General features: G+C 41.0%; 1 protein-coding gene across 1 annotated transcript in view; it reads right to left on the reverse strand.

Annotated features, from left to right (window-relative positions):
* ATP8B3 (ATPase phospholipid transporting 8B3) overlaps positions 1-26,525 on the reverse strand; it is a 301,811-nt gene that overhangs the window by 265,273 nt on the left and 10,013 nt on the right. Inside the window, exons 4-8 of the mRNA XM_075201547.1 lie at positions 19,351-19,449; positions 18,680-18,741; positions 14,920-14,992; positions 8,691-8,761; positions 2,978-3,060 (exon numbers count right to left, since the gene is read on the reverse strand). Of these exons, the coding sequence (XP_075057648.1) occupies positions 2,978-3,060; positions 8,691-8,761; positions 14,920-14,992; positions 18,680-18,741; positions 19,351-19,449 (388 nt within the window). The remainder of the gene's footprint in view (positions 1-2,977; positions 3,061-8,690; positions 8,762-14,919; positions 14,993-18,679; positions 18,742-19,350; positions 19,450-26,525) is intronic.

Raw genomic sequence — 26,525 nt, forward strand, 5'->3', positions numbered from 1 at the left:
AACAATCAGGTAAGGACAACAGGAAAGGACATCACAGGATGGGACAACAATAACCAGCCCTGTGTGCTGGGAGTGACAGGTATATAAAGGGAAAACCACACCCAGGTGCATGGGATAATTGGTGAACAAGTTAACCCCTAAGGCAAACAAGAAAGGCATAATAGCAGCACCTCGAGTAATCAGAGGTACTGCTGCAATACAATACAATAATAGGACACAAAGGGCAGGAGCTGCCATGCAAAGCAGCATGTAATGCATAAGCTGAGGGCAGATCGTGACAATTATTATGTTTTGCTCCTTTCTCACTTCTGTCCTCTCTTTATATCCCCCTGTTTCCTTTGCCCACCCTTCCTATATTCTCCCCCCTCCTCCCTCCCCCTCTACCTTTTCATCTCCCTCCATAACCCTTTCCTCTCTTTTCTTCTCTGCTTCTGTGCCCCTGATCTGACTCACTGCCACTCACCATGCTTCCCTCCCTCCTCCCCCCCTCACACCCTTTCCCTCTTGTCCCCTTCGCTGCCCTTCTTTCAGTGCCATTCCTTTCCTACCTACCTCTTCTTCCCTACTGAAATTGTATTCCCTTGCATAACTCCTTCCTTCTCCTGACTCTCCCTCTCCCATTCATAACCACCCTAATTAGCCCCATCTCCATTCCAGGTAGGGTACGATATCCCAAGGCTTGGGATACTGACACCCACTATACCTACAAAATAAGACACACATAGTTAAATAACGACATAATGAATACCTACACTTACCTTTATACCGACAGCGGACATTACTGAAACCACTGCTATGCGATTAGTGCTAAATGCGAAGATGTTGGATGCCGTCACTTCATTCTGACGTCACGTAAATTACGGAAGTTCGGCACAACCTAACTCTAACCCTAATCCATAACCCTAACCTCTAACATTAACATACCACTTTAAATGGAGATGTCTCTGTCTTTGGTGATGTCAGAAGCACCAGGATCCAGCATCTTCGCATTTAACAGCAGTTGCACAGCAGTGGTTTTGGTAATGTCCACCGTTGGTGTAAAGGTATGTGAACATATCATTTATGTTGTTATTTAACTGTTCTTTTTTTTTTTTTGTAAGTATAGTTAGTGGCGCTATCCAAGCGTCGGGATATTACCACCGCTACACTCCTACCCCAACTCTTGCCTCTTGCTCCACTCCCCCCGCTGATGGGTCCCCTCCTAGTTCTGTGTCTCGTCCAGTTCCTACCGTCTCTCCCTGTCATACCTCTCGCTCAATATCATAGACACGCTTGCAGTCCAGCAACCCCAACAACCTCATCCACATCTCTCCTCTTCCCTCTCTTACTCTATCATTTGGTCTGTGGAATGCCCGATCAGTCCATAACAAATTGCCCTCTAACCAATGTCTCTTTATCCCTAGATCTTTTAATCTGCTTGCCATCACTGAAATCTGGCTATCCTCTAAGAACACTACCTCTCCTGCTGCTCTCTTTTTTGGGGGCTTGTCCTTTTCCCACACACCCAGACCTGGTGACCGGCAAGGTGTTGGCATTGGCATACTTCTCTCCCCCTGCTGCTCTTTCCGGGTTCCTCCCCCTGAACCCCCCCTCTGCCTCTTCCACCCAGCCCACCTCCATGTTACTGTCTAAAATTAAGTCAATATGTCATGACATCTCCTCCCAGGAGTCCCTTCTTGCCCCCCCTCCCCCCTCCATACCCACTTTGTCCTCCCTCCCACCATCCTCTGTCTTCTTCCTCTCCTCCTCACTTACTAGCCCACCCTCCTTCTCTTTCTTCACTGGTATCTGCAGTTAAAGTCTGTACCCTTCTCTCCTCTTCGCAATTATTTTGTTGATCTCTAATCCTAGACCATGTAACATTACTTTATACAGTTACTGTTTGTTTTGCAAGACTACAATTGCTTTTTATTCTGCACAACTTGCAGTCCTTTGAAATTAAGCTGTACGGGGAAGGACCTGGGACTCCAGGGAGGGGAAGGAGTAAGGTAATTTAGCTATTAAGTGGTAATGTAGATTTAGGGTATAAAGTCACCAGAGTTTAAGAAGAGATAGTGAACCATGAATTAAATATAAAGAATAAGAGTTGTATTATCCTTTATTAATAGAGTTAATAAATATGAGATACATGGAACAGTTTGTCAGCATTGATAAATAAGGACATATCCAAGGACAAATCTTTAGAATATGTGAGTGCCCCTAGAAATTGGGGACAGTCAGAAACTGTGCACTCCCTACATGAGTACACCTTCTGATTAGTCAAATACAATTGCATATGCACACTTGCCAAACAGTAATAGCTGTATTGGTCTCTATATTTATAACTTGATATCCAAACAAGATTAGTGAGGATTACATTATCAATAATTATTCCTGTGAAAGTGGAACCAAATGTGCAAACTGGGAGGTTCAAGAAAGGGTTGCTAAAACTTTAGCCCAACATCAGGGAGGAAGATATATGTTTTAGTAACTGTGTGATTGGCCAGTTTGCAGCAACATTTTAATATACATCTGTAAAGTTGAAAGCCTACTTTTTCTGTGAAGTGTTTTTGTGTGGTATGGCTAGAAGGTTGTGCCACCTGTTTAAACCAGTAAAAGGCCCTACCTGTTAGATCATATCATATCATACGGAATGTAATAAAATTTCTTTCATCAATGCTTTTTGTATTGTTCAATTAGGCTTGATTTTACTGTTAAGTTGGAGGTGACTTTAACCAATATTTTCAAAGTCTTTGGCTGGAAGTATTGTGCAAATAAACAAACATATGTAGCTTTACAAACTCCAGTAATATGACAGCTCCTACATTCTTTTACTTTCTTTTACTTTCTTTAATTAATTAATACTTTAGTGTGGGTCACAAAACTAAAGTTAATTAATGGATAATTGCATTGTTAAATAATATTGTAACAAAAGTAAGATTTTTGGAGAAATGATTCATGCAACAAAATGCTGTTACAGACAGACAAATATGCTCACCGTCAAATGCTGCCAATGCCTCAGTTGTGCTGAGTCCGCTGTGCGTAACCATTAAGGCTTGCTTAAACTTTAAATTTGTTTCTCTAAGACAGAAAGAAGAAAATAAATAAAAAGATAAAGTAATTGCTATGCTCTATCATTGTTACTCCATTTCAAGCAACTATCATACTTTTCTCCCTTTCTCATAATAAGTTTACCAATTTTGTCCTCCTTTTTCTGGTCTTTCTCTCTCTCTCTCTCTCCCGTTAATATCTGCTTAATATAATATATATATATATATATATATATATATATATATATATATATATATATATTATGTGTGTCCAAACAACATGCACATTCTTGAAGCTTGTCTGAATCCCTATGCATTATAACTCATGCTGACAATGCCTAGGTGTGTTACTTATCTATTCTAAGAAAGTGGAATAACTAATGGCGCTTCCAATATTAAACAGACATATAACCAAAGAACTATAATGGCATATATATATAAAAAATATTACAGTGGTAAATTCCCAGATTATAAAAAAGTCATTTTTGAAGTGTTACAGAGTTCCCTCGTGCTTAGTCTGTCAGATTTTCTGTCAGCGGGAAAGATGGAGGACACTGCATCAGTAGTTGCATTTTCTCGCCTCTACCTGCTTTTATGAAGAAATTTAAAGCTGTATAGTGCACATTACCATAAGAGAGTTTCCTCTACCTTAAGTCTCCCTTATTGAAAAAACAGGAAGATACCAGCAAGGTCCCCGGGAGTCCTTACTTTCTTCTGACTCAGAGCCTGTTACAGCAAGATATACCATATCACCTCAGTCCTATTCAGGTCAAAAGTCAGCATATATTAATGACACCCACAGCAGGTTCCAATAAGTAAAGGTGTGGGAAGTCTGGAATTTGTCCTCGGGGGGCCGAATACATATATCCAGCTGTGGTAGCCAGAAAGTAATCAGTCTGAGTCCTCCGGTGCCCTTTTCTCTTTGTTGGACCCCAGCCAAGAGAGAAATACTACTCCTCTCAGGAGGAGGATGTTAAAATTCCCCCAGTCAGTTGGTGGACTGGGAGTCAGAAATAGTCCCAGATCCCAGGAATCCACTGGCAGGGGTAAAATTAGCAACCCACAGGATAGGATTCCTCCTACAAAATTATTCCACACAAACTGGGCTTTTTGACAGGATTCTGAGGTAATGGATTTTGTCAAATGGGCTTTCTGTACCACCCTTATAGGAAACCTAGTTCTCAGGAATCGCACCCAGATATTCCAGTCTTAGTAGCACCAGACATCGATCATGCTTTAATTTCAATTATAAAGCCAGTGTCCACCGATTCTTTTTGACAAGCCACTTAGGAAGATCCAGTTCCAGATTGCTGATACAGCCATTCCCTTTCTACCTAATGCTTAACAAGGCCCAACATGAGTGGCAGGTTAATGGGCCTGAGTCATTAAGGCAAAAAAGGAGTAAATGTTCTCTGGGACAAACCATGTTACAATGCAAGGGGTGCAAATCAGTTTATTATTTTGCACATAAGTATAATACTGGTTGTTTTTTCATCTAGCACACAAATACTTGATAGCTGTATCATTACACTGACATTTAAAGTTGATCTAGGGTATGTCCTACCCCAACTATAAATCTGTCCCTGCTCAGGTCCTTAAGTTGGGCAGTACTTATATTTGGACAATCATTTAATCAGATATCTAATCTTCAGAGATCTCAATGGGTATCCAAGGCAGGGTTGATTTATATAGACGCTAGGTCCAACACGTTTCCCAATTTACAAAATGTTGTCCTATTCGATTCCAATTTTGCCAAAGAAGTAAAATTAAAACATATGGGAGCGCGAAAGTATCCGGATCTGCTAAGTTCGGGAAGGATCGGTTCTCGGGGAGCTTGAGCGTCTCTAATATATATATATATATATATATATATATATATATATTTATATTGTATATGCAGTAAATGCTGCAAAGTAAGTATCTTTCCATCTAAATCAAATCAATACTTGGTGTGACCCCCTTTGCCTTTAAAACAGCATCAATTCTTCTAGTGGACTTGCACACAATTTTTGAAGGAACTCGGTAGGAAGGTTGTTCCAAACATCTCTGAAAACTAACCACAGATAAGCTTGCTCAAATCCTTCTGTCTCTCCATGTAATCCCAGACAGACTCAATGATGTTGAGATCAGGGCTCTGTGGGGGCCATCACTTCCAGGACTCCTTGTTCTTGTTTAACCTGAAAATAGTTCTTAATGACATTGGCTGTATGTTTGGGGTCGTTGTCCCACCGCAGAATAAATTTGGAGCCAATTCAGATGCCTGATAGTATTGCATAATGGAAAAGTATCTGCCTGTATTTCTCAGCATTGAAGACACCATTAATCCTGACAAAAACCCAAACTCCATTTGCTGAAATGCAGCCCCAAACTTGCAAGGAACCTCCACCATGTTTCACTGTTGCCTGCAGACACTCATTATTGTACCGCTCTCCAGCCCTTCGGCAGACAAGCTGCCTTCTGTTACAGCCAACTACTGCAAATTTTGATCCATCAGTCCAGAGAACCTGTTGCCATTTTCCTGCACCTAAGTTCCTATGTTTTCGCTTGGCCTTGTTTCCACGTCCAAGGTATGGCTTTTTGACTGCACTTCTGGCCAGACTCCAGTAGACAGGTGTACCTGGGTCCCACTGTTTTTTTTCCAGTTCTGAGCTGATGGCACTGCTGGACATCTTCTGATTTCGAAGAGACGTAAGCATAATGTATCTTCATCTGATGCACTAAGCTTCCGTGGCTGACCACTGCGTCTATTATCCTCAACATTGGGATTTCAAGCTGTGCTGTTCAAGCTCTTTTGAAGAAGCACAATGAAACAGGGAGTCTGATTTGATATCTTTGCCTGAGTGAGACTCTGCAGATACAGAATAACTACTTTGTGTCTTCTGCTCAGTCTTGCCATAGTGTATGACCTGTGACATGAAACTGTTTTGTTCATCCTCACCTTTATGGCCGAGTTTGGCTGTTCCTCACTAAGTTTTAAGCCTCCTGCACAGCTGGCTTTGTTTCAGTTAATGACTGTGTTTCAACCTACATATGAAAATTAAAATTATTATCACCCTTTTGGTATGATAGGTTAATCATACACCTGATTATTTTCCCCCCAGATTTAAACAGGTTGGCAGTTTCTTTATCTGGATCAATTTCAAATATAAGAGAGGGATCGCAGGAGATCCAAAAAAGGTTGAAATTGATGGACTGGGGTCTTTTTTAACCTCATCATCTATGTTACTAGGTTACTATGGAAGAAAGACCACACCAGGCACCCTCATTTCTAGTAAGGTCAGTTCAGCTCTCGATTATTTGGCTAAAATGTTTTAAGGGGGATTGAAAATCTCCACCCTCAGATTATATGGCATACTAATTTCTAACTTGACGAAAGGATGACTATGCCAATAGTATCCAAGTACTCAAATATATGGAAATTAACATTTTACTGTCATCCACAAAGTCCCTAAACAACCTCTCCTTGTCTATAAACCTTTATTATTATTATGGCTTATTTATAAGGCACCACAAAAAGTCTGCAGCACCGTAAATTTAATTTACAGTAGTATACAATGGATCTTCTAGGCCAGCGGTTCCCAAAGTGTGCTCCGCGGCTCCCAGGGATGCTGCGGCGCTGTAACAGGGGTACCATTGCCAGTAAAAAATCAAACCAAGAAAACTTACCAATCTAGCAGCGCCCGGGACCCAGCATCCTCCTCCCTCCTCACTTCTTACTGAATGTCTGTCAGAACGTCATCACGTCCAACATATTCAGTGAGGATCTGCAGGAGAGAGGAGGATGCTGGGTCCAGTGCACCCCGGATTGGTAATAAGACAGAATAGAAGACAGAAGAAATAGAAGAAAGAAGGCCAAGCATGATAAGTAAAGAAATGGAGAGGAAATTGTGATAGGAAACAGCAATGGAGGGGCAAAAGAATGCAGGAGGGGCAGAGTGAGGATGAAGAAGCACAGAGAGTGTGGATGAAGAGGCACATAGTGTGTGGATGAAGAGGAATAGAGTGTGTGGATGAAGGGGCACAGAGTGTGTGGATGAAGGGGCAGAGAGTGTGTGGATGAAGAGGAATAGAGTGTGGGGATGAAGGGGCACAGAGTGTGTGGATAAAGGGGCACAGAGTGTGAAGATGAAGGGGCACAGAGTGTGAGGATGAAGGGGCACAGTGTGTGGATGAAGGGGCACAGAGTGTGTGGATGAAGGGGAACAGAGTGTGTGGATGAAAGGGAACAGAGTGTGATGGTGAAGGGCACAGTGTGAGGATGATGGGGCACAGTGTGAGGATGATGGGGCACACAAGTTTCCCCAATTACTCATTACATGTTGAAAGCCCTGTAAAGCTGCTTATCCCAATACTTCCCAATTTAAAAGTTTTCTCCAGGAGAGGGTAGATGCTACTCTAGGAACTACCAAGGCCATGAGGAATGGTGTCCCATTGCCAATTATAATGCATGCAGAATATTGGTCGTCCTCCTATATGTTCATTACACACTACTGAAGACTAATTGAGACAGACTGCAGTTCCTCAAAGCAACCACCGGGTACTAGATATTCTACCCGCGAGCTGTTGCAAGAAGGTAAGCCCTCCTGAAGCCCTCCTTGAATCTTTTGTTCTAGGGATTGCCCTCTAGCAACATCTGCCCTCCCTATAGAGCTAGGCTATTGTGTGCTTTTTAGATCAGGCATTCTAAGGAATAAGTAAAGGTAAATGGGGACCTTGCAGCAGGATAGCAAACAAGTGTTATACCATTCACTATGCTCGGCTGGAGGTGGGGTTGAAGATTCTGACACAATACCTTGAATCTATCCAGGTGACATAATTTAAATACTTTCCTTACCCGTTGTTCCTTTGAACTCAGTTACCAGTTTGCTTCCTAGATCCATAAGTTAACATACCTTTACAGTTTTCTCTCATACATTGTTAGCACTCGTTGCAGAAAGTTCTACTAATGTTGCTAGTATGTTACCACATTTCCCTGTGGAAGCAATTTGTGTGATTTAACATTCGCAGAAGTTAAATTTGCACGTGCTCTTGGCTGCATGTTATTTCTGTTCTATTCCGAATGCATCCTCAGTCTTCCAGAAAATCTGACAGGATAAGCATGAGGGATCTTTTCAGTTGGTTCTGCTTTTCACATGACTCTGTGCTTAGAACTCTGATATAAAAATTTTTTTATTTTTTTTAACGTCATTATTTCATGTCAGTGTTGGCAAACCCTTGTTTCGTAGAACAAATAGAGATTGCAGATCATAGAGAGGGAGAGCCCCCAGGAAGTCAACTCTCCTTTTACTTATTTAAATATCAGGGTCACAAAATGATTCTGTTTTGTACTGACAAATACATCTCTGGGTTTATATCTAACCGGGCACGCCCAAAGTCTGTCGGCATTTATGCACACAAGCAAAGCTATTAATGTCTGATATGTATGCACAAACGCGTTAGCAATGATACCACAAAAAAACAAAGACCCTTTATCACATTGCTGCGTGTTGTCTTCTCATTTTAAATGGTCCTCAGTGACGCCTCAGTGAGCCTAACTTCATAATGTCTCAGACACTTTGTCAGTATAGCTACCAACTAACTGCCATGTGCTGCAAAATGTATATATTAGTAGAAATAAAGAGTAGCTAATTTGAGGAAATATGATCTTAAACAAATACTTACCCATCTATATCTGCCGTCTCTACATAACACAGGCTGTTTGGTTCTGAAGTGTACAGCAAAAGCAGGTCTGTCTAGTAAAATATTCCATTTAACAGTTAGCAGCAAAATACATTTTCCTTGCAAAAAATACAAATTTACCTAAGCTGTCTGAAATAAAAAAAATCTGAATACATCTGAACACAATCATCCAATAATTTTGCCTGGCCCAGAATGTCCAAGTGAAGGTTAATGCTGACTGTACCCGGTGATAGCCTTCACCGGCCGGCAGGCTTTGATAAACAGGCAAAAACCCTAAATCTGGCAAAAAAAATCCCATTTTCCATAATTCTAGTTTTTTTTCCTATTGATCAATACACCCCATAGTATTTTATACAAAGTTGTCCAAAGTTATTGGATGATAGTGTTCAGATGTATTCACTTATGCCTCTAGGTATATCTTTCACCATTAGCTTAATGCACACTCATCTTCTTGGTCCGCACCTGTTTGTACTATTAATTTCAAGATGCACTGCATTTTGAGTTTGACACCTTTTTCTGTCTGAAGTCTTTTAAGTAAACATCTCATACATGAGAGACTGAGACAATCATATTATTATTGATACTGGAAAAATGCTAACCTGTGGCAGAAATACATGCAGGTATAGAGTTAAGGGCATCTAAAGATGATGATGACTATTCAGGTAATATGGATGAAAGCTGCACTTTTCTATAGCTTGTCAAATAGATAATTTGCGAGAATGGGTTTACACATCAGTTTTGGCTTAAAACTGCTTAATAAACAGACACCACAGTAACTTTTTAAAAGCTACAATGATATATCATATATATTGCTAACCTACTTTATCCCAAACTAGCCCAATATGGCTCAAACGACCTATCTGATTAAAGATTGGGATGGATGGGATTTTGGTCAGACTGCCTGGAAAACATTGTAGACCAGAGGTTCCCAAAATGTGTGCAGAGGCACTGTCACAGGGGTGCTGTGGCCAGGAAAATAACAAAAACAAAAAACTTACCAATCCGGCGGAGCCCGGAACCCAGCCTCCATCTCCCTCCTCGCTTCTAACTCAATGTCGGGTGTAACATCATCACGTCCGACATATTCATTGAGGAGCTGCAGGAGAGAAGAGGATGCTGGGTCCCAGGCGTCGCCGGATTGGTAAGAAGACAGAAGAGAAAGAAATAGAAGAAAAAGGCCAAGAATGATAAGTAAAGAAACGGAAGGGAAATGGTGATAAGAAGCAGCAATTGAGAAGCAAAAGAATGAAGGAGGGGGCAGAGTGAGGATGAAAAGGCACAGAGTGTGTGGATGAAGAGGCACAGTGTGATGGTGAAGGGGCACACAGTGTGAGGATGAAGAGGCACAGAGTGTGATGGTGAAGGGGTACAGAGTAAGGATGATGGGGCACAGTATGAGGATAATGGGGTACACAGTGTGAGGATGAAGGGGTACAGGATGAAGGGGCATAGAGTGTGATGATGAAGGGGTACACAGTGTGAGGATGAAGGGGCACAGGATGAAGGGGCATAGAGTGTGATGGTGAAGGAGCGCAGGGTGTGAGGATGAAAGGGCACAGAGTGTAAGGATGAAAGGGCACAGAGTAAGAGGATGAAAAGGCACAAAGTAAAAGTATGAAGGGTCACAGAGTGAGAATGAGGGGACACAGAGTGAGGATAAAGGGGCACACAGTATGTGGATGAAGGGGCACACAGTATGTGGATGAAGGGGCACACAGTATGTGGATGAAGGGGCACACAGTGTGTGGATGAAGGGGCACACAGTGTGTGGATGAAGGGGTACAGTGTGAAGATGAAGGGGCACAGTGTGAAGATGAAGCGGCACAGTGTGAAGATGAAGCGGCACAGAGTGTGAGGATGAAGGGGCACAGAGTGTGAGGATGAAGGGGCACAGAGTAAGAGGATGAAAAGGCACAGAGTAAGAGGAGGAAAAGGCACATAGTAAGAGGATGAAGGGGCATAGAGTGTGATGGTGAAGGGGCGCAGAGTGAGAATGAGGGGGCATAGAGTGAGGATGAAGGGGCACAAAGTGTGTGGATGAAGGGGTACACAGTGTGTGGATGAAGGGGCACAGTGTGTGGATGAAGGGGCACAGAGTATGTGGATGATGGGGCACAAAGTGTGAGGATCAAGGGGCACAGAGTGTGCGAATGATGGGGCACCAGGTGAGGATGATGGGGCACAGTGTGAAAATGATGAGTAAAGAGTGTCAGGATGAAGAGGCACAGGATGCAGGTGCATAGAGTGTGATGGTGAAGAGGCACATAGTGGGAGAATGAAGGGGTACACAGTGTGAAGACGAAGGGGTACAGTGTGAGGATGAAGGGGCACAGTGTGAGGATGAAGGGGCAGAGTGTTAAGGTGAAGGGGCACAGTGTATAGGAGAAGGGGTACAGTGTAAAGGAGAAGGGGTATAGTGTGATGATTTTTGTACATGTTGTTGTTTTATTTTGTTTGATTTTATTCCTCTTAATATTAGCTGTAAATTATTCTCTGACAGAAATATAATTGAAAAAAATATATAAAAATATTCTTTTCCCTTGGATTTATGTGTATTTTTTTTGCAAACAACTTACTAAGTATTTCTGTCCTGATCTAAAAACTTATTACATTATTTTGACCCAACTACTTATAAAATGAGACTGCTCTGTAATTATTTTGGAGGGGTGCCTTGAAAAAATTATGGAGACTTTAAGGGTGCCGCGAACTGTAAACGTTTGGGGACCACTGTTGTAGACCCTATTAAAGTATTTTCATAGTTTTTCAATAAGCATTGTCTATGCGATTTGTGTGGTTCCAAAGCACAAACAATTTATTTAGCAAAAGCAAAAGTTTAGCAGTTCAAAAAATAAGTACAGTACAGCCCATACCTGATACATATCTACATGTGCTGCGCTCTCTGCTGGATCCAGCTAGACAGTCCTTCAGTCCAGAAGACTGTGATCAGTGTCACTGTTTAGCTGGTTCCAGGGAGCTGTATATATATATATATATATATATATACATTTAGTGATACAGTGAAGACAATAAAGGTGACTTGGCAAGTTTCCATAGGTTCAGGCTCCAGGAAGGTCCAGTGTAAAGCAGTCCATAGGTCAGTTCAAACAACCCACTCCAAGCATGGGGGTCTGCTCTCCAGATTATGCATGCTTAGTTGTCCCGCCAAGAAATGGTTCAAACTGGTCTATTTGCATTACACAGACGATATCATTCCAATCATTTATACCCTATCATCAATAACTAGTGTACGCATTGTGCGATCCTTTCGGCAAATGAACCGGACAACTGCGGATAAATAGGGGATTAGAATGATACAAAATATGACATGCTTCCAATGACCTGAATTTAAAATATCACTAAAGTGTACATATAACCTTATAATATATAAATATAAACCATGTAAAATCTGCTCATAAACGACTGTGGAATAGAACCATTATAAATATTGAAATATATATATAAACGAATGTGAAAGTGCGAGTGTATGCGTGCTTGCTTTATCGTGCGATTGCTCCATGACACGTAACACATGGCGTACTGTTTGCAATCGCACGGTAAAACAATATTAATCAATATACTTTCTTTCATCCAATTATATGACTTTGACAACCCAACTTACATAACAGAGTGAATGCCAGTGTGCTTCATGGTTCAACATGATCACAAAACTACTTGTGTAATCTAAACCTCTGCATGTATGCCAAAATTGCCTATAAATCTGGTTGTTCAGCTATAAGGCCAAATGACAACAACAATGAAACAACCTTAAGCACGTATGATGAAATGATTTTCAATTTTTGTTGCATTTACAGGCATCTGCACCTATTTGCCTTGGATTAAAAATGCACATGCACTGATGCACATGGACAGGATTAGTGTCTTAACACATTAATTAAATGTAAGTTATATATTAAATTACAAACAAACTATTGTGCTATATTAACAGCTTGCCCAAACAGAAAGACATTGGAGCATTTAAAGAAAAGGTGAGCTCTCTGTGCGTTATTGTGACTATGTATCCATTGTTTTAATATTAGATTTGCACCCTTTGGTGCTTCTTAGCAACTTTGCTGTATCTACTACAGGGCTTTATTCCCCCTCTATTTATTTTTTTAATTGGCAAAATGAGAATTAGAGATGCTTGAAATATCTTTGAAGACATTGGAAACATTCTCTGATAAACATCTATCATCTCTTCTCCTATTTAGTTATGTCATGTATGTACCTTTCTAAACATTTGTAGTGTGTTTAGCCTTGAGGTGTATACAGATTTGTTGCTGATAGTGTACAGCACAATGGGGTATTGGGTGTAACCAATTGCTTCTCATAGACACTCTTTATTTCATATGACTGTTTTCTTTCTCTAAAAAGAGAGGGTATAACTGCATATGGTTTCAAAACCATTGATCCTATAATGAGTTTTTAGGTATATAACTCATAAATCAGAGTATCCAAATATAGATAATTCTCAAGGTGGTGCACCCTAGCACCTGAAATACAGTTGAGAACAAAAAAAAAAAAGAAGGTGACTGACACGGGGCACTCTGGGAAAAATGGTTTGGAAAATAATTGTTAAATAAAAAAATAAAATAAATGAACTTTATTAGTATTTATTAGAAATGATAAATCATTCTAACAACAAGAAGCTAAGCGAAATATAAAAACAGGACAAGGACAGTGAATATAAAAATTGCAGATCAACTGCAAAAACACTCTGTGGTCAAAGTTTTAAAGATTTGAAAAGACTATGTCTGAATAAATAGACCAAAAGAGGGCATACAACCTATTTATTGTTCCTGTAACAAATAATAAATTGGCAAAAGAACACTATTCTGAATTAGATATAAATGATCATTCAGAACATATAGCATTTCTTATAATCCTGCTGTATAAAAGCACTGACCATAAGTATATTCAAATATCCCCACTATTATGCTAATGTAAGTAGATATTCTTATTTAGAAGTGAGGGAAACTAGAGATAAAGCGCTGTCTACATAATGTGAGATAGATATTGAGAATTATCTATCCATTGCCTTTATAACAGAAGGTAGGTTAGACAGGAGAGCTCTAATCTAAATCGGATGTAGGTTATCATTCACATTTATTGTGTACCCTCAGATCTTCCTATATAAGAGCACTAATCACTGATATATTCAGAACCCCCAACTAATAAAATAGCAAAGTATTGTGGTATTATATCTTGAAAGGAAAAGAAGTCAGAGTGTTATCTATATAATGCTAAATTTATGATTTAAGAATTGTCTATCCACTGCCTTAATAGTAGAAGAAAGGTTAACAAGGAGGCTCATATGTAAATCAGATGTTGGTAATTATTCTTGCATATTGTATACCCTCGGATCCTCCTATATAAGAGCGCTGATCGCTGATATATTCAAAATCCCCCACTACTAACTTAGCAGAGAATCGTAATATTCTATCTTAAAATGAGTGGGAAAAGAGTCAGAGCACTGTCTACATATTATTAGATTTTAGACACACAGTGCGAACGCCAACACGCGATTCGCTTGAGCAGCTTTTTCAAGACAAAAAAAAAAGCCTTGAAAAAGCTGCTCAAGCTAAATTTGTGTTGCTTCTTGTTATTAGGATGATTTATAATTTTTAATAAATACTAATAAAAGTTCATTTATTTTATTTAACAATTATTTTCCAAACCATTTTTCCCGGAGTGCCCCATGTCAGTCACCATCTTTTGTCTTTTTTGTTCTCAACCTTATACTCTAACCTTCAAAATTACACATTACCCTTAATCTTAGTTTGGGTTAAAAAATACATTTAATCAAAGAAAAAGACACTTTATGTAATATGATATCAATAGTTATTTGAAACAAGTGTTACAATCAATAACAAACACATCTGACAATAAAGCAGGAAGGAGCTGGGGGACACATGTTTTAGGTCATTAGTAAAACAGTAACACTTTACTGTAATAGTATTTATTTGGTGCTCTCATCTTTTGGTTTGCTTTCAAGGATAGATTCATTTAGCTATAATAAAGCCCTCCTCCTTCCACTCCTTGTACTCTAGTAACAAACTGGTTTTGGACACACTAACATTTTGTTTTATTTAGAATTACATGGGCTAATTTCTTTCTTGGGTATTTCTAAGTGATTCATTTTGTGTAGACACCTTTAGGTTGACTAAATGATAGAAGCAAGCAATATGTTTTACTATAAAAGTATATCACTTACTGGCACAAAATTGTCCTTTTGTAGCCGAATAATGTCTCCAACCTGAATGTCTTTCCACTTCTCCCAAGAGAAACTAGAGGTGAAGAATAGTAGAATATATAAGACATGTTTGAGTAAGTGCTTACAAAATTTTTTAAAACTGACAGAAACATTAGATATGTCTCCCTCTGCTTGCTTCTTCTCCAACCAAGGGGTGAACAATTCAGGAAAACTTTTGTACCTTCTTTACTAGGTTATTTCTGTTTGAAGTCTGGAGAACTTATAATACCAAATAGATTTTTTTCAAGCATTTTCACATATCTTTTCCCATGCTACATTTGTTAGTATTTGATTAAACTCAGATTCCCAGAAGGTGTTTTACAAATAATTGTTGGTGATAGAATTCTGCAAATTTGACAGAATAGAAATTAAGACAGCGCAAAGCCCCTGGGAGCACATACTTGTATAGAGGGATAGTCTAGTAAGTATTACATTGTGCAAAGTACAGTATACAGCTGTAAGTGAAAGGTGGGAAGTACTCTTCCTATAAGACAAAGAAATCTAAATGTGTATATGTATGTGGTTTATACTATCACTAAAAAAACCTTAATCCTCAAGTGAGGGTAGGAGCAGTTTCATTCAATGATGCGGAATGTGAATGGGCAGAACTTCTGTTTTGGTGAATTGGTGAAATTGATTTTGTAGCATGGAATTAAACCGCAGGATTTCAAAAAGCTAAATAAATTGAAGAGGATATAGGTGGAGATAGGGTAAGGAGCATGTCATCTGAAACACCTTTCAGACTGATATTTCTTCAATATCTGCAGAAGTTCTAATTCAGGGAGTAAGTTGTTTGATAATAAGAGAAAATACCAAAGATGACAGCAGGCATCTTAGTCTAGTGCAATTATTTGAAAAGACGAGAATTTAGTGCAATTAACTTTCACTCAGGTGGAAGGAATAGTGTGCAGTGCAAGCATGTCTGGTAAAACTTTCCTCTAAAACCATACGAAAAGAGGGAAATTCCATAAACTTTATCAATTGTGGTAAGAATGTTTTAAGTCTTGATGCCAGCATTGCCCCCCACAAATAACAGTATCACAATTTAGCAGTTTTATGGGATGGTATCTGGTGCAATGATTTAGATATTTTCCGTCTTTTATAGTCACCATTATTCTTGCCTTCAGAGCCTGTGGGGTGATTGCTTTACTTTCAAAAATGCCCTTGAAGTCAGAAAATAAACCTGCACTCTGCTCCTACTGGGGATAGCTTGATGAAGCCTTTCTCCAAGTTTTCATCAATATACTCTTGCATGGATTTGGTCTCAGGACCGGAGAGAGAGTACAAGCGTTCCTTAGGTAATTTAGAGCCCGGAATGAGCTCAATTGCACAGTTGAAGTCCCGGTGCGGTGGTAGAGTGTCAGCAGCATTTTTAGAGAAAACATCCCGGTAGTCATGATACTGTGAAGGGAGCTGCTCTGGAGTAGACTGACCCATACGCAGAGGTAGTGTCAAGCAAGACTGTGTACAGTGAGGGCTCCACTGGACAATTTCTCCTTTTACCCAATCCATGACGGGGTTATGACGGAATAGCCAGGGGTGGCCCAGAATTAAAGGAACTGATAGACATTCGATAAGATGGAAGACTATGGATTCCGAATGGAGAGCGCCAATGTTCAACTGTAGCTGTGGGGTCTCCCAAGTAATCTTGCCGCCTGGCAACGGACTACCGTCTAAACCACATATCGTAATGGCAGATTGGAGTTTAATCTGTGGAATCGCAGCAGAACAGGCAAACTCGATGTCAAAGAAGTTGCCAGCAACTCCACTGTCGATGAAGGCCGTTAGTTTCACAGAACGGGCACTGAAGGTGAGCTGTGCAGGAATCAAAACAGCATTTTTCGGGGAAACAATCTGCAGACCTAGGTGAACTCTCCCCTCGTTCCCTAGGCATGCTCTTTTCCCAACTTATTTGGGCAGGAACGGGAGAAGTGGCCTTTTGTGCCACAATAGAGACATAGGCCTTGTGATTGTCTCCTGACTCTTTCCTCAGGGGAAAGGCGATATGCCCCTAATTGCATCGGTTCCTCACCATCCGTGGAAACAGGAACGAAGGCGGATGGAGATGATGATGTCTCCTTTTCGGTTTTCCGCTCTTAAAACCTCCTGTCGATTTTAATGGAGAGGTGCATCAGATCCTCCAGAGATGTAGGAGATGGGTATTGCACCAAAGAGTCTTTGATCTGTTCCGATAAGCCGAGACGGAACTGACTACATAAGGCGGGATCATTCCATCCACTATCAGGTGACCATCTACGGAATTCAGAATTCTTCTGTCGACCGCCGGCCTTGTTTCAAGGCCCGTAAATAAGCTTCCGCGGAGGCCACTCAATCTGGGTCATCATATAGTAGACCCAATGCCTCAAAGAAAGCGTCTACGGACTGCATGGCAGGACTGGTCTGCGGAAAAGAAAAGGCCCAGGACTGGGGGTCACCTTGTAGGAGGGAAATGATAATCCCGACTCTTTGATGCTCTGACCCGGAGGAGCGGGGTCTCAACCGGAAATAGAGCTTGCAGCTCTCCCTGAAATTCCGAAACAGGGACCTATTTCCAGAGAAGCGATCCGGCAAGTTCATCTTAGGTTCACAGACAGAACTTGGAGTGGGTTGTGACACTTCTTCTTGAACAGACAGACACTCAGCCAATCCCTGGATCATCTGATACAAGGACTCAACATGGGCTGCTAGGGCTTGTGCCGGAGACGGTGTGGATCCACCTGCATCCATTCCAACCTCGTCTCTGTGAGTGGGCCGGTTATAATGTTAGGAACCCCTCCAGCCGGCACAACACAACCCGGAATCTACTCTGCCAATCAGGTGTTCACTGGAGCCCCTGATGGTGGGGACAGACTGGGCCGCAGACTGACAGAGGGTCGTGAAGTGTGTACCGGCTGGGGAGAACCCAGGCAAGCGGAGTGAGGTCCACGCAGAGGTCAAGGGCCGGCAGCAGACAACAGTATCGTTAAACAAGCTGAGGTCAGGGGTCACAGGCAGATAGCAGAAACGGTAAACAGGCCAGAGATCGGGGTCACAGGATACACAAGCGAAGTCCAATTCAAAGCCAAAGGTCATACACAGGAAATCAGTAGCGGTATCAGAATACAGGAACAGGAACAAGCAGGTCAGCAGACTGGAGCACAGAAGCTATAACCGGCAATGAGGCAGCAGACCTCATTGCCTTAAATACACAGCTGGCCCAATATGAACTTACATGCACCCCTGCAGACTAATGAGCCATATGGCTCCAGACCAATCAGGGCTGGTCCCTGATAGATTAACACAGATGCAGGCTAATGCCTGTAACTATCAGTCTCCTTTAATTAGGCCACAGGCTGTGTCCTTTTTAGCACATGCGCCCGGCTTCCAACACCGCCGGGACGCAGCGCTACCTGACAGGCGTCCGGCCGTTGCCTTGGCGACGGCCGGGTCGGAAGGGGAAGTGACGTCCCGGTCGTCATGGTGACGGCCGGGACGCTGGGGCCGACTGGAAGTGAGCCGCGGCGGCTGTGAGTACCGCCGCGGCTCGTGACAGTCAGGAGCAGTTTCCTGACAGAATAGATGAGATAATGTTTGACAGTTTGATTATTTGATAAGTTATTAGATCAAGGAGCCGACAGAGGCTACCTTGACATAAGTATTTGTAATAAACGTGTAGGAGTTTTGGAAAAAATTATCTGTGCAAGCGTCATGAAAAACAAACTAACAAACAAAAAATGCCAACCTTTTCTCCTTAAGAATTTCACATGGCCTGTTGTTTATGGCTTTGTCACTCCTGTGTTGTGCCTGCAAAAGATTATACTAGTTATACCATCTAAATATTAAACCAAAACTGTCAAACATAAAATTCAGTGGTTATATCATATTAGATGAGGGGATTAGTCAGTCCAATTAGAGAACGAGAGAGAGAGAGATAGAAAGAAAGAGAGAGGGGGGGCATTTACAACCTTGAAAATGAGGCACAGATAATTTTATGTTGTAAAAATGCACCTATATTTTTGCCTTATATCGAAACACAATGCCATTCTACATTTTCAATTTTTCTGGTTAAATTTCAAGGTGCTGTCTACCTGCTACAATATCAGCATACTATCCAGAAGTGTATAACAATCCACTTGTAAACATTCGGGTCATAATATTGTCAGAAGATGGCTGCTATTACAGGTCGAAATGTATGGTAGAAATGGTACCACATTTATAGTCAAATTGGAAGGTGATCCAGACTGAGTGGCAGAATCACAGAATATATGGCCAAAAGTAATCTTAGGTCTTGTACTCCTAATCCATAGAAGAGCTTCATGTGGTCAACTAATCCCCAAGGCCACAAGCCTTTTTATTAAGGCAGAATTACCTCATGGATTGTTTAACGTAAAATGTCAAAAGCATGGTACATACAATATCGTCACGCAGGTCTTTCATTCCTCGTACAACCAAGAGACATAGCAAAGGCATCATTATCGCAAACCATGGCAGGGTAGAAATTGCAGGAACAGTCTGAAAATAATATAGGCAACATGATGCATTAATAATATTAAGTAATTTATTATGTTAACTATTATAGTTCAACTCTATCATTCCTTCACCTTACCCTTTACCATTGCATGCCCCATTGGCTTGACCCCTAGCTACATATTTTGGGCTTCTCTGTCCCTTTTGAGACATGCAGGACTTTTCTGGGTTGATCCATGATGGGTAAATTCTTCATCCATTACCTGCCATGAGCCTAGAGAGACAGATCCAAGTGGAGGCACTGCAGTGTTATTTAGGGAGTGAATCTACAATTAATATTTTATACCCTTGGAGCAGGCTTGACTAGGGTTTACTTCTGGAACACTGGGCTTTATTTATCACCTCCAACATAGCGACTAGGCAAGAAAAATATATCCCTCTTCTTGCAAATGTTTTACTTTCAAGTAAGTGGCAAAGCATATGGAGTATAATGCAGGCTGTTGAAGAACCTTCTACTATGATATGATTCTCAAGCCATTTCATGCATTGTTCAAAAGTATCTCCCATCCTCCCAGCCACATGGCAAGATTAGCTATTTTGCATGTGTTTGTAAAACCCCCCACACAACTCTGGTCAGTTTCAGATAACAGCTTTGAAGCCTGAGACAAAGGAGGGTGTTGGGACACTGGGAGGGTCACTTGCTTTTTACTGCTGGACACATACATAGTGGGGAGAACCGACAGGGGTGATGACATCATCACCCCTGGACCCAAGAATCTCCATGTGTGTGTGGTGAATCACCACACACATGCTGTTACTTGGGAGGCTGGGAGTTTCCAAGTTTGGACTATAAAAGTCCAGACCCGGGACCCTCTGTCTCTCTCTGGATGCCTGCTGCCCCTTGACAAAGAGCTCTACACTACACTGCAGGAAATACACTAGGGATACATTACACTAGGGATAGACTACACTAGGGATACACTACACTGCAGAAAACATCTATAGGATTACAACACACTACTATATATATATTACACTAAGCTACAAGAAAGGATTCTATCACTAGGGATACACTACACTGCAGAAAATATACTAGGAACATTATACAAATAGGGATACACTACACTGCAGAAAAGATCTATAGGATCTACTATACTATATATATATATATATATATATATATATATATATATATATATTACACTAAGCTACAAGAAAGGATTCTATACTACAGGAACATTCCCTACACTGCAGATAAGAATCGGACCGAGGATACAAGGACTTGATAAGTATCATTAATATATGTATATATCCATAGAGCTATATGTGTATTTGTAATGTGGATTTAACTATTTATATACATATAATTGAGTAGCTATTGTCTGATATCTGTGATAGTTAAATCAATATTATAAATACTGATTCTTATTAAGGATACATATGCAAAGCTAGGATAGTGTAAGGAATAACGGTGGTGAACCTCGGGTTAATGTTATATTTATATACTATGTTATGTTGAACAACGTTATGATATATGTGTGAATTGTGAATACAAGCTTTTCTGTGTTAACAGTAAAATACTTTGATTTAAATACATACATATGTTGTGAGTATTGATGATTTATAATGAATATATACTGTAAAGTACTGCTGAGATACAGTGAATATTGGATAAATAGTTCTGTAAAACTTGTGTTATTTAGTGTGGTCAAAAGACTGAGTAAGGCACCACTGTGCAAGGAAAAGTGCATAAAAGTGCGAGTGTATCTAAGAATATAATTAAAGGATAGCGTGCACATGTGAGGCGCTACCACAGGTTCTTTAACATTGGCGAGCTTAGACCTGGCTGTTTTAATTGCAATATACTAGGATATAGTAGTGAAAATTGTTATATTGTTAATCTAATTCGGTAGAGGAGCGGGGACGAATAGCTTAGGTACACAAAGGAGGTGATACTTATGTGTTCTTAGCGTACGCTTTCTCTGGAAAAAGGTTTGGACAGATAACATTGTTTTACTTGAGGCCTAGAAGAAATACAATTAATTACAGCGAATCTAGTTTAAAATTTAAAGTTTCTTGGATACTCGTTGTTTTATTTCTTTCTTTAAGAAGGAACAGTTCGTCGCACTGTGAGCGTTTGTGAGAAACGTGGATTCACTTTTCAAGGTTGCAACAGTCATTTGGAAGGGTCCTGCTGAGAGGGGAAAGACGTTCCTGAACTGATAAGGATCTTTCTGGAAGCAGCATTTTTAAGTCTCGGAGGCTTAAGGGGACCTGTATTACTACAGTGAGAAGTAACACTCAACACAGAACAAAAATGACTTCTGTATCTGGACTGGCGAGTATGAGTTTTATTACCATTGAGAAGTTGTCAGCAAATAGTATGTTTAACCCAGTGATTCCTAATAACTACACATCTGCTGAAACATTATGGGCAACACTTTTAGAACAGGCTTATACACATGATGCGCTGTGTATTAATAGGAGAACCGTGTTCAACAAAAAAACGAAACGTCTCCAAATGTTAGCTAAATTGGTACATGCTTATGAAGATAGGATTTGGACATCTGAACACGCTGGGATGATACTTAAAAACAAAAAGGGCACTGATGCAAATTCTCATTGCCATTGCTGCATTGAAAAGGTTAAAAATGTTTCCATACTTGAAGCACAATTGGAAGGCAAAGACATGGCCAATATAGATAGGGGAAGACAGATTTGTATGCTCAATTACCAAATATTAGAGAAAGAAAAATATTACACAGATGTTGATAAGGAATTGGCAGAACTGTATACAGAAATCAATGTATTCAGGGATAAGGTAGCATCTAATGAAGTTCTAATTGCTGAATTACAAAGTGATTTAATCAATAGAGCACAAATGATAACCAATATGCAAAAAATTATCAATGAGTTATCACCCTTCTCCACAACACAGAATACATCCATGGCTAGAAAGCAGGTATGTATAACAGATAAGAGAAGCAGTGAAACAGGGAGTATAGGACATAATATACATATGCCCATACTTACTCCTGTGATAGATCAGCGAAATCCAATAGCCTCAGTGGCTGACCCTGTAGCACGCACATTAAGTTATTCCCCAACACCCATGGGGAATGTCTCTAATGGTCGTGCGCAATTTGCGGATGATCAAGTTTTTGGCCTAGGCAGTGGTTGGGAAACTGTACATACCGCTCCTACACCACAAACAAGTCACGGTAATGGCACAGGATTGCATGTTCCCCATCGAAATTATAGTATGGAGAAGACTCAATTTCTGTTGAAAATCCGTAAGGAAATTCCAAAATATGATCCCATTATAGACCCTTTTACCTCCTGCGATATTTTTGAGGGACATTGTGACAAATTTAGTGTCGCCCCAGAACATCGCATGGACTTGTTTAAATTGTGGTTACCCACTCACCTCAATCAGAGGTATGCAGCAACTGGAAAAACTGCTCCCAAAAATGGTCAATTTCATGATGAGGAAGAGAGACTTTCTTTCCTCATGAAATTGGCAACTGGCCATTGGGAAGTTACCCCAGAGATCCTATCTAACTTTAAACCAACCATTCACGATGAGCCATTGTCTCTATGTGGTAGGTTTGAAGCAATGTATAGAAAAGTCACCAAAGATCAAGGTGCAGACGTTCCACAAGGCATGATACGCATGTTTGTGAAAAAGTTTCCTTACATTGACACAGCAATTCGCTTAAGTGCGGCTAAAGAACCAACGCTTGCAGATGCAGCAATGGTTATAGAAGAGTATAGACAAGATTTGATGAAAAATAGGAAGTCACTGAAGATGAGGGAATATGTTGTGGTAAATGGCAGATCACAAGATAACCGTTACACAACATATGGCAATGTGCGCAGACAGACACATATGACCCCTACAGCTCCTCCACAGGAGAAATGGGTGAATGTGCAATGTTATGCATGCCTAAACTTTGGCCATGTAAGACGTAACTGTCCACAAGGTGTTCGCAAAGAGTATATAAGGGACTCTGAACACCTGGGCAATAACAATGGCTTTAAAAACAAGCCTCACATTAGAGAGTTAGATAAGCAAACACATACCCAGTCAAAACTGCAGCACCTGAATCAGATGCAAAAATGTATGTCGCTTGTAAGTACACATACTGGCCAAACAGGACAAGTAGCAGTTCGCACAGCAGATATCCCTACTGGGAATCTGGTGCAATTAGATTGAAGGTTAGGGACCCCTAAGGATCTGGCACCAATATGCAATATCATATTGGATTCCTCAGGGAGACCCCACATAATGGCCAAAATAAGAAATGAATTACTAAAAATTCTGCTTGATACTGGGGCAGAAATTTCAATCACTAATGTAGAACATGACTTACTACCAGACAGCCCTCAGTGTGTGGTGACTGGATTTGATCACCAACAAGGGGGGGTAAAAGCCCAAAGAATTGAGGAAGTCACTGTGGAAATCAACAATGATTTCACCTTAAAAATTCCTATGTGGTATTATTCAGGTTCTGATAACATTATCGGAACTGATGTAATGACACAGAATGGCTGGATCTTAGATCTAGCAAACTGTTTACTATGGAAGGGACCACGAAACTCAAAGGTCTGTGTGATAAAGTCACTTAGGACCACACATACATGAAATTGCTAGAACAGTTAACATGGTTGTACACAAATGGCCAGAGGTCTCGCATAACACAGACCTTGAACCTATTGTATACAAATTCCCAGAGCTGTGGGCTCAAGGGAAGAATGATTGTGGAAAGATGATTGATGTTCAGGTGGACATACAAGGATCAGATCCACCACCTCAACGCCAATATCGTTTCCCCCCTGAAGCTATGGAACCAGTGATAGAAGCTGTGACTGACTTAGAAGCAAGGGGGGTGGTCATAAAGGGAAATTCCAAGTGCAATAATCCCTTATGGTCTGTCAAGAAGAAGGAGACTAACACCTGGAGACTCACAATTGATCTCAGGGTTTTGAATAAATATACCCCCATGTCAGCACAGGTGGTAGCAGAGACACCAGACATATTGGCAAGAATAAACGGCAAAAGTAAGGTATTCTCTACCATTGATGTAGCCAATGGTTTCTTTTCGATACCATTAACAGAAAGCTGCCATTACAAATTTGCATTCACCGTGCAAGATACGCAATACATGTTTTGCGTATTGCCCCAAGGATTTCACAGTAGCCCCACATACTTCCATCAGGCATTAGCAGAAGTACTGAGTGTATTTTCACACCCAGAATGCCTGCTGCAATATGTGGATGATCTACTACTCCATACAGAGACTATGGAGGAACATTTGACTCTCCTAAAGGAATTGCTAGCCCTCCTTGTACATGCAGGGCTCAAACTGAGTCCTCACAAAGCAAACCTGGCTAGGTCAGAGGTTCTGGGAGTCAAGATCGCTCATGGGACAAAAGGTATAATGGCCGCCCGAGTTGAGGCAATGGTCAAATTACCTAGACCAAATACCCTTCAAGATTTGCGAAAATTTCTTGGGGTTACAAACTTCATGAGGGAGTTCATAGAGGATTTTGCTACAAAAGCGAAACCTCTGTATGAATTGCTCAGAGGTGAGGAACCTTCATTGAAAGGATGGGCAGAAGCACAGGAAGAGGCATTTTCTACTCTGAAAAGAGATCTCTCTTCTGCCCCAGTTTTGGCCACTCCACACCCAGAGGGTGAGCTGGCAATTCAGGCTCACGCTGGCCCAGAGTCCATATCAACAGTCTTACTACAAGAAGTAGGATCTGAGACTAGACCACTAGGCTATTTCTCAAGACTTCTTTCTCCTGTGGAAAGAGGTTTTGATGAATGTGCAAAACAACTGGCTGCAATACATTATGCTGTCAAAGTGACAGAACATATTGTGGGCTTTAGACCACTTACTATACAGACTCCACACTCTCCATTAACCCTTCTACTCCGGGACATGTTGCCTGGAGTCTCTCAACAGAGGTTTGGGAGATGGATAATGGATTTGAGTGGACACAATCTCCAAGTAAGTCACAAGGCCAAATATGTATTGTCCCAACTGCTAAACACAGCAGGGACGGAACACGACTGTGGACAAATGTCATATGATGAAACAATGACATTGTTTAGACAAACAACACATCCGGGTGACCGAGTCATTTTTGTTGATGGGTCTCGGTCTCACACGGATGGGAAATATGTGACAGGTTATGCAGTCTTGGATAAGACTACAGGGCTTCAGAGTCTTGTTAAATTACCTGGTCACCTGTCAGCACAAAGGGCAGAATTGGAGGCAGTAAAGGAAGCCTTACTACTCCAACCGTCAGGACCACGTACTATATATAGTGTCAGCTCATATGTAGTTCGGTCCCTGACATTACACTTGGATACCTGGCACAGGCGTGGATTTGTGGACAGCCAGAATAAACCCCTTGCGCACGTTTCAGTGCTCAAAGAGTTATGGGAATGGGGAATGATGCATCCTGAAGAGGCTGCGATCATTAAAGTTCCTGCTCACCAGAAAGGGAATGATCCCCTTGTCCTGGGTAATAACTCTGCAGACGAAGCAGCCAAACTGGCTTCTTTATCTGGGTTTTTCAGAGACCCAGATTACAAGGAAGTATCATCCTATAAAGTGACGATACGAAACAAGATTCTGGATGAAAGCCCAGTGTCATTTGAAGAGGAACAAGCAATGGATCCTCTTCTTATACCCCACATTACCATGCCACAAGATCCCTGGTCAATCAAAGAGGGCATCCTGTGTCATACGAACAATGAGGGTTCAGAACCCCTGCCAGTTGTTCCTGTACATCTTCAGGTAGAGCTGACAAGACTCAACCATCAGCTCCTCGGACACCCTGGCCGAGATAAGCTCATGTCCCTCTTAAAAGACAAATTATACTGGTCAGGGATGTCAAAGACAGTGGAAATTGTCACACAACAGTGTCTTGCGTGTGCACAAGTGAACCCCAGAGCTCCAGCTCTCAAGCCAGTTTTACAGCGTGTGCCCCCTGCAGAAGGACCCTGGGCTGCCCTACAGATAGATTTTATAGGACCACTACCAGCTGGCAGTCTCAATTGTCGGTATGCCTTGGTAGTGGTGGATGTATTTTCAAAATGGGTTGAG

Source organism: Mixophyes fleayi, chromosome 1 (assembly GCF_038048845.1).
Source record: "Mixophyes fleayi isolate aMixFle1 chromosome 1, aMixFle1.hap1, whole genome shotgun sequence".
Classification (NCBI taxonomy): Eukaryota; Metazoa; Chordata; class Amphibia; order Anura; family Limnodynastidae; genus Mixophyes; species Mixophyes fleayi.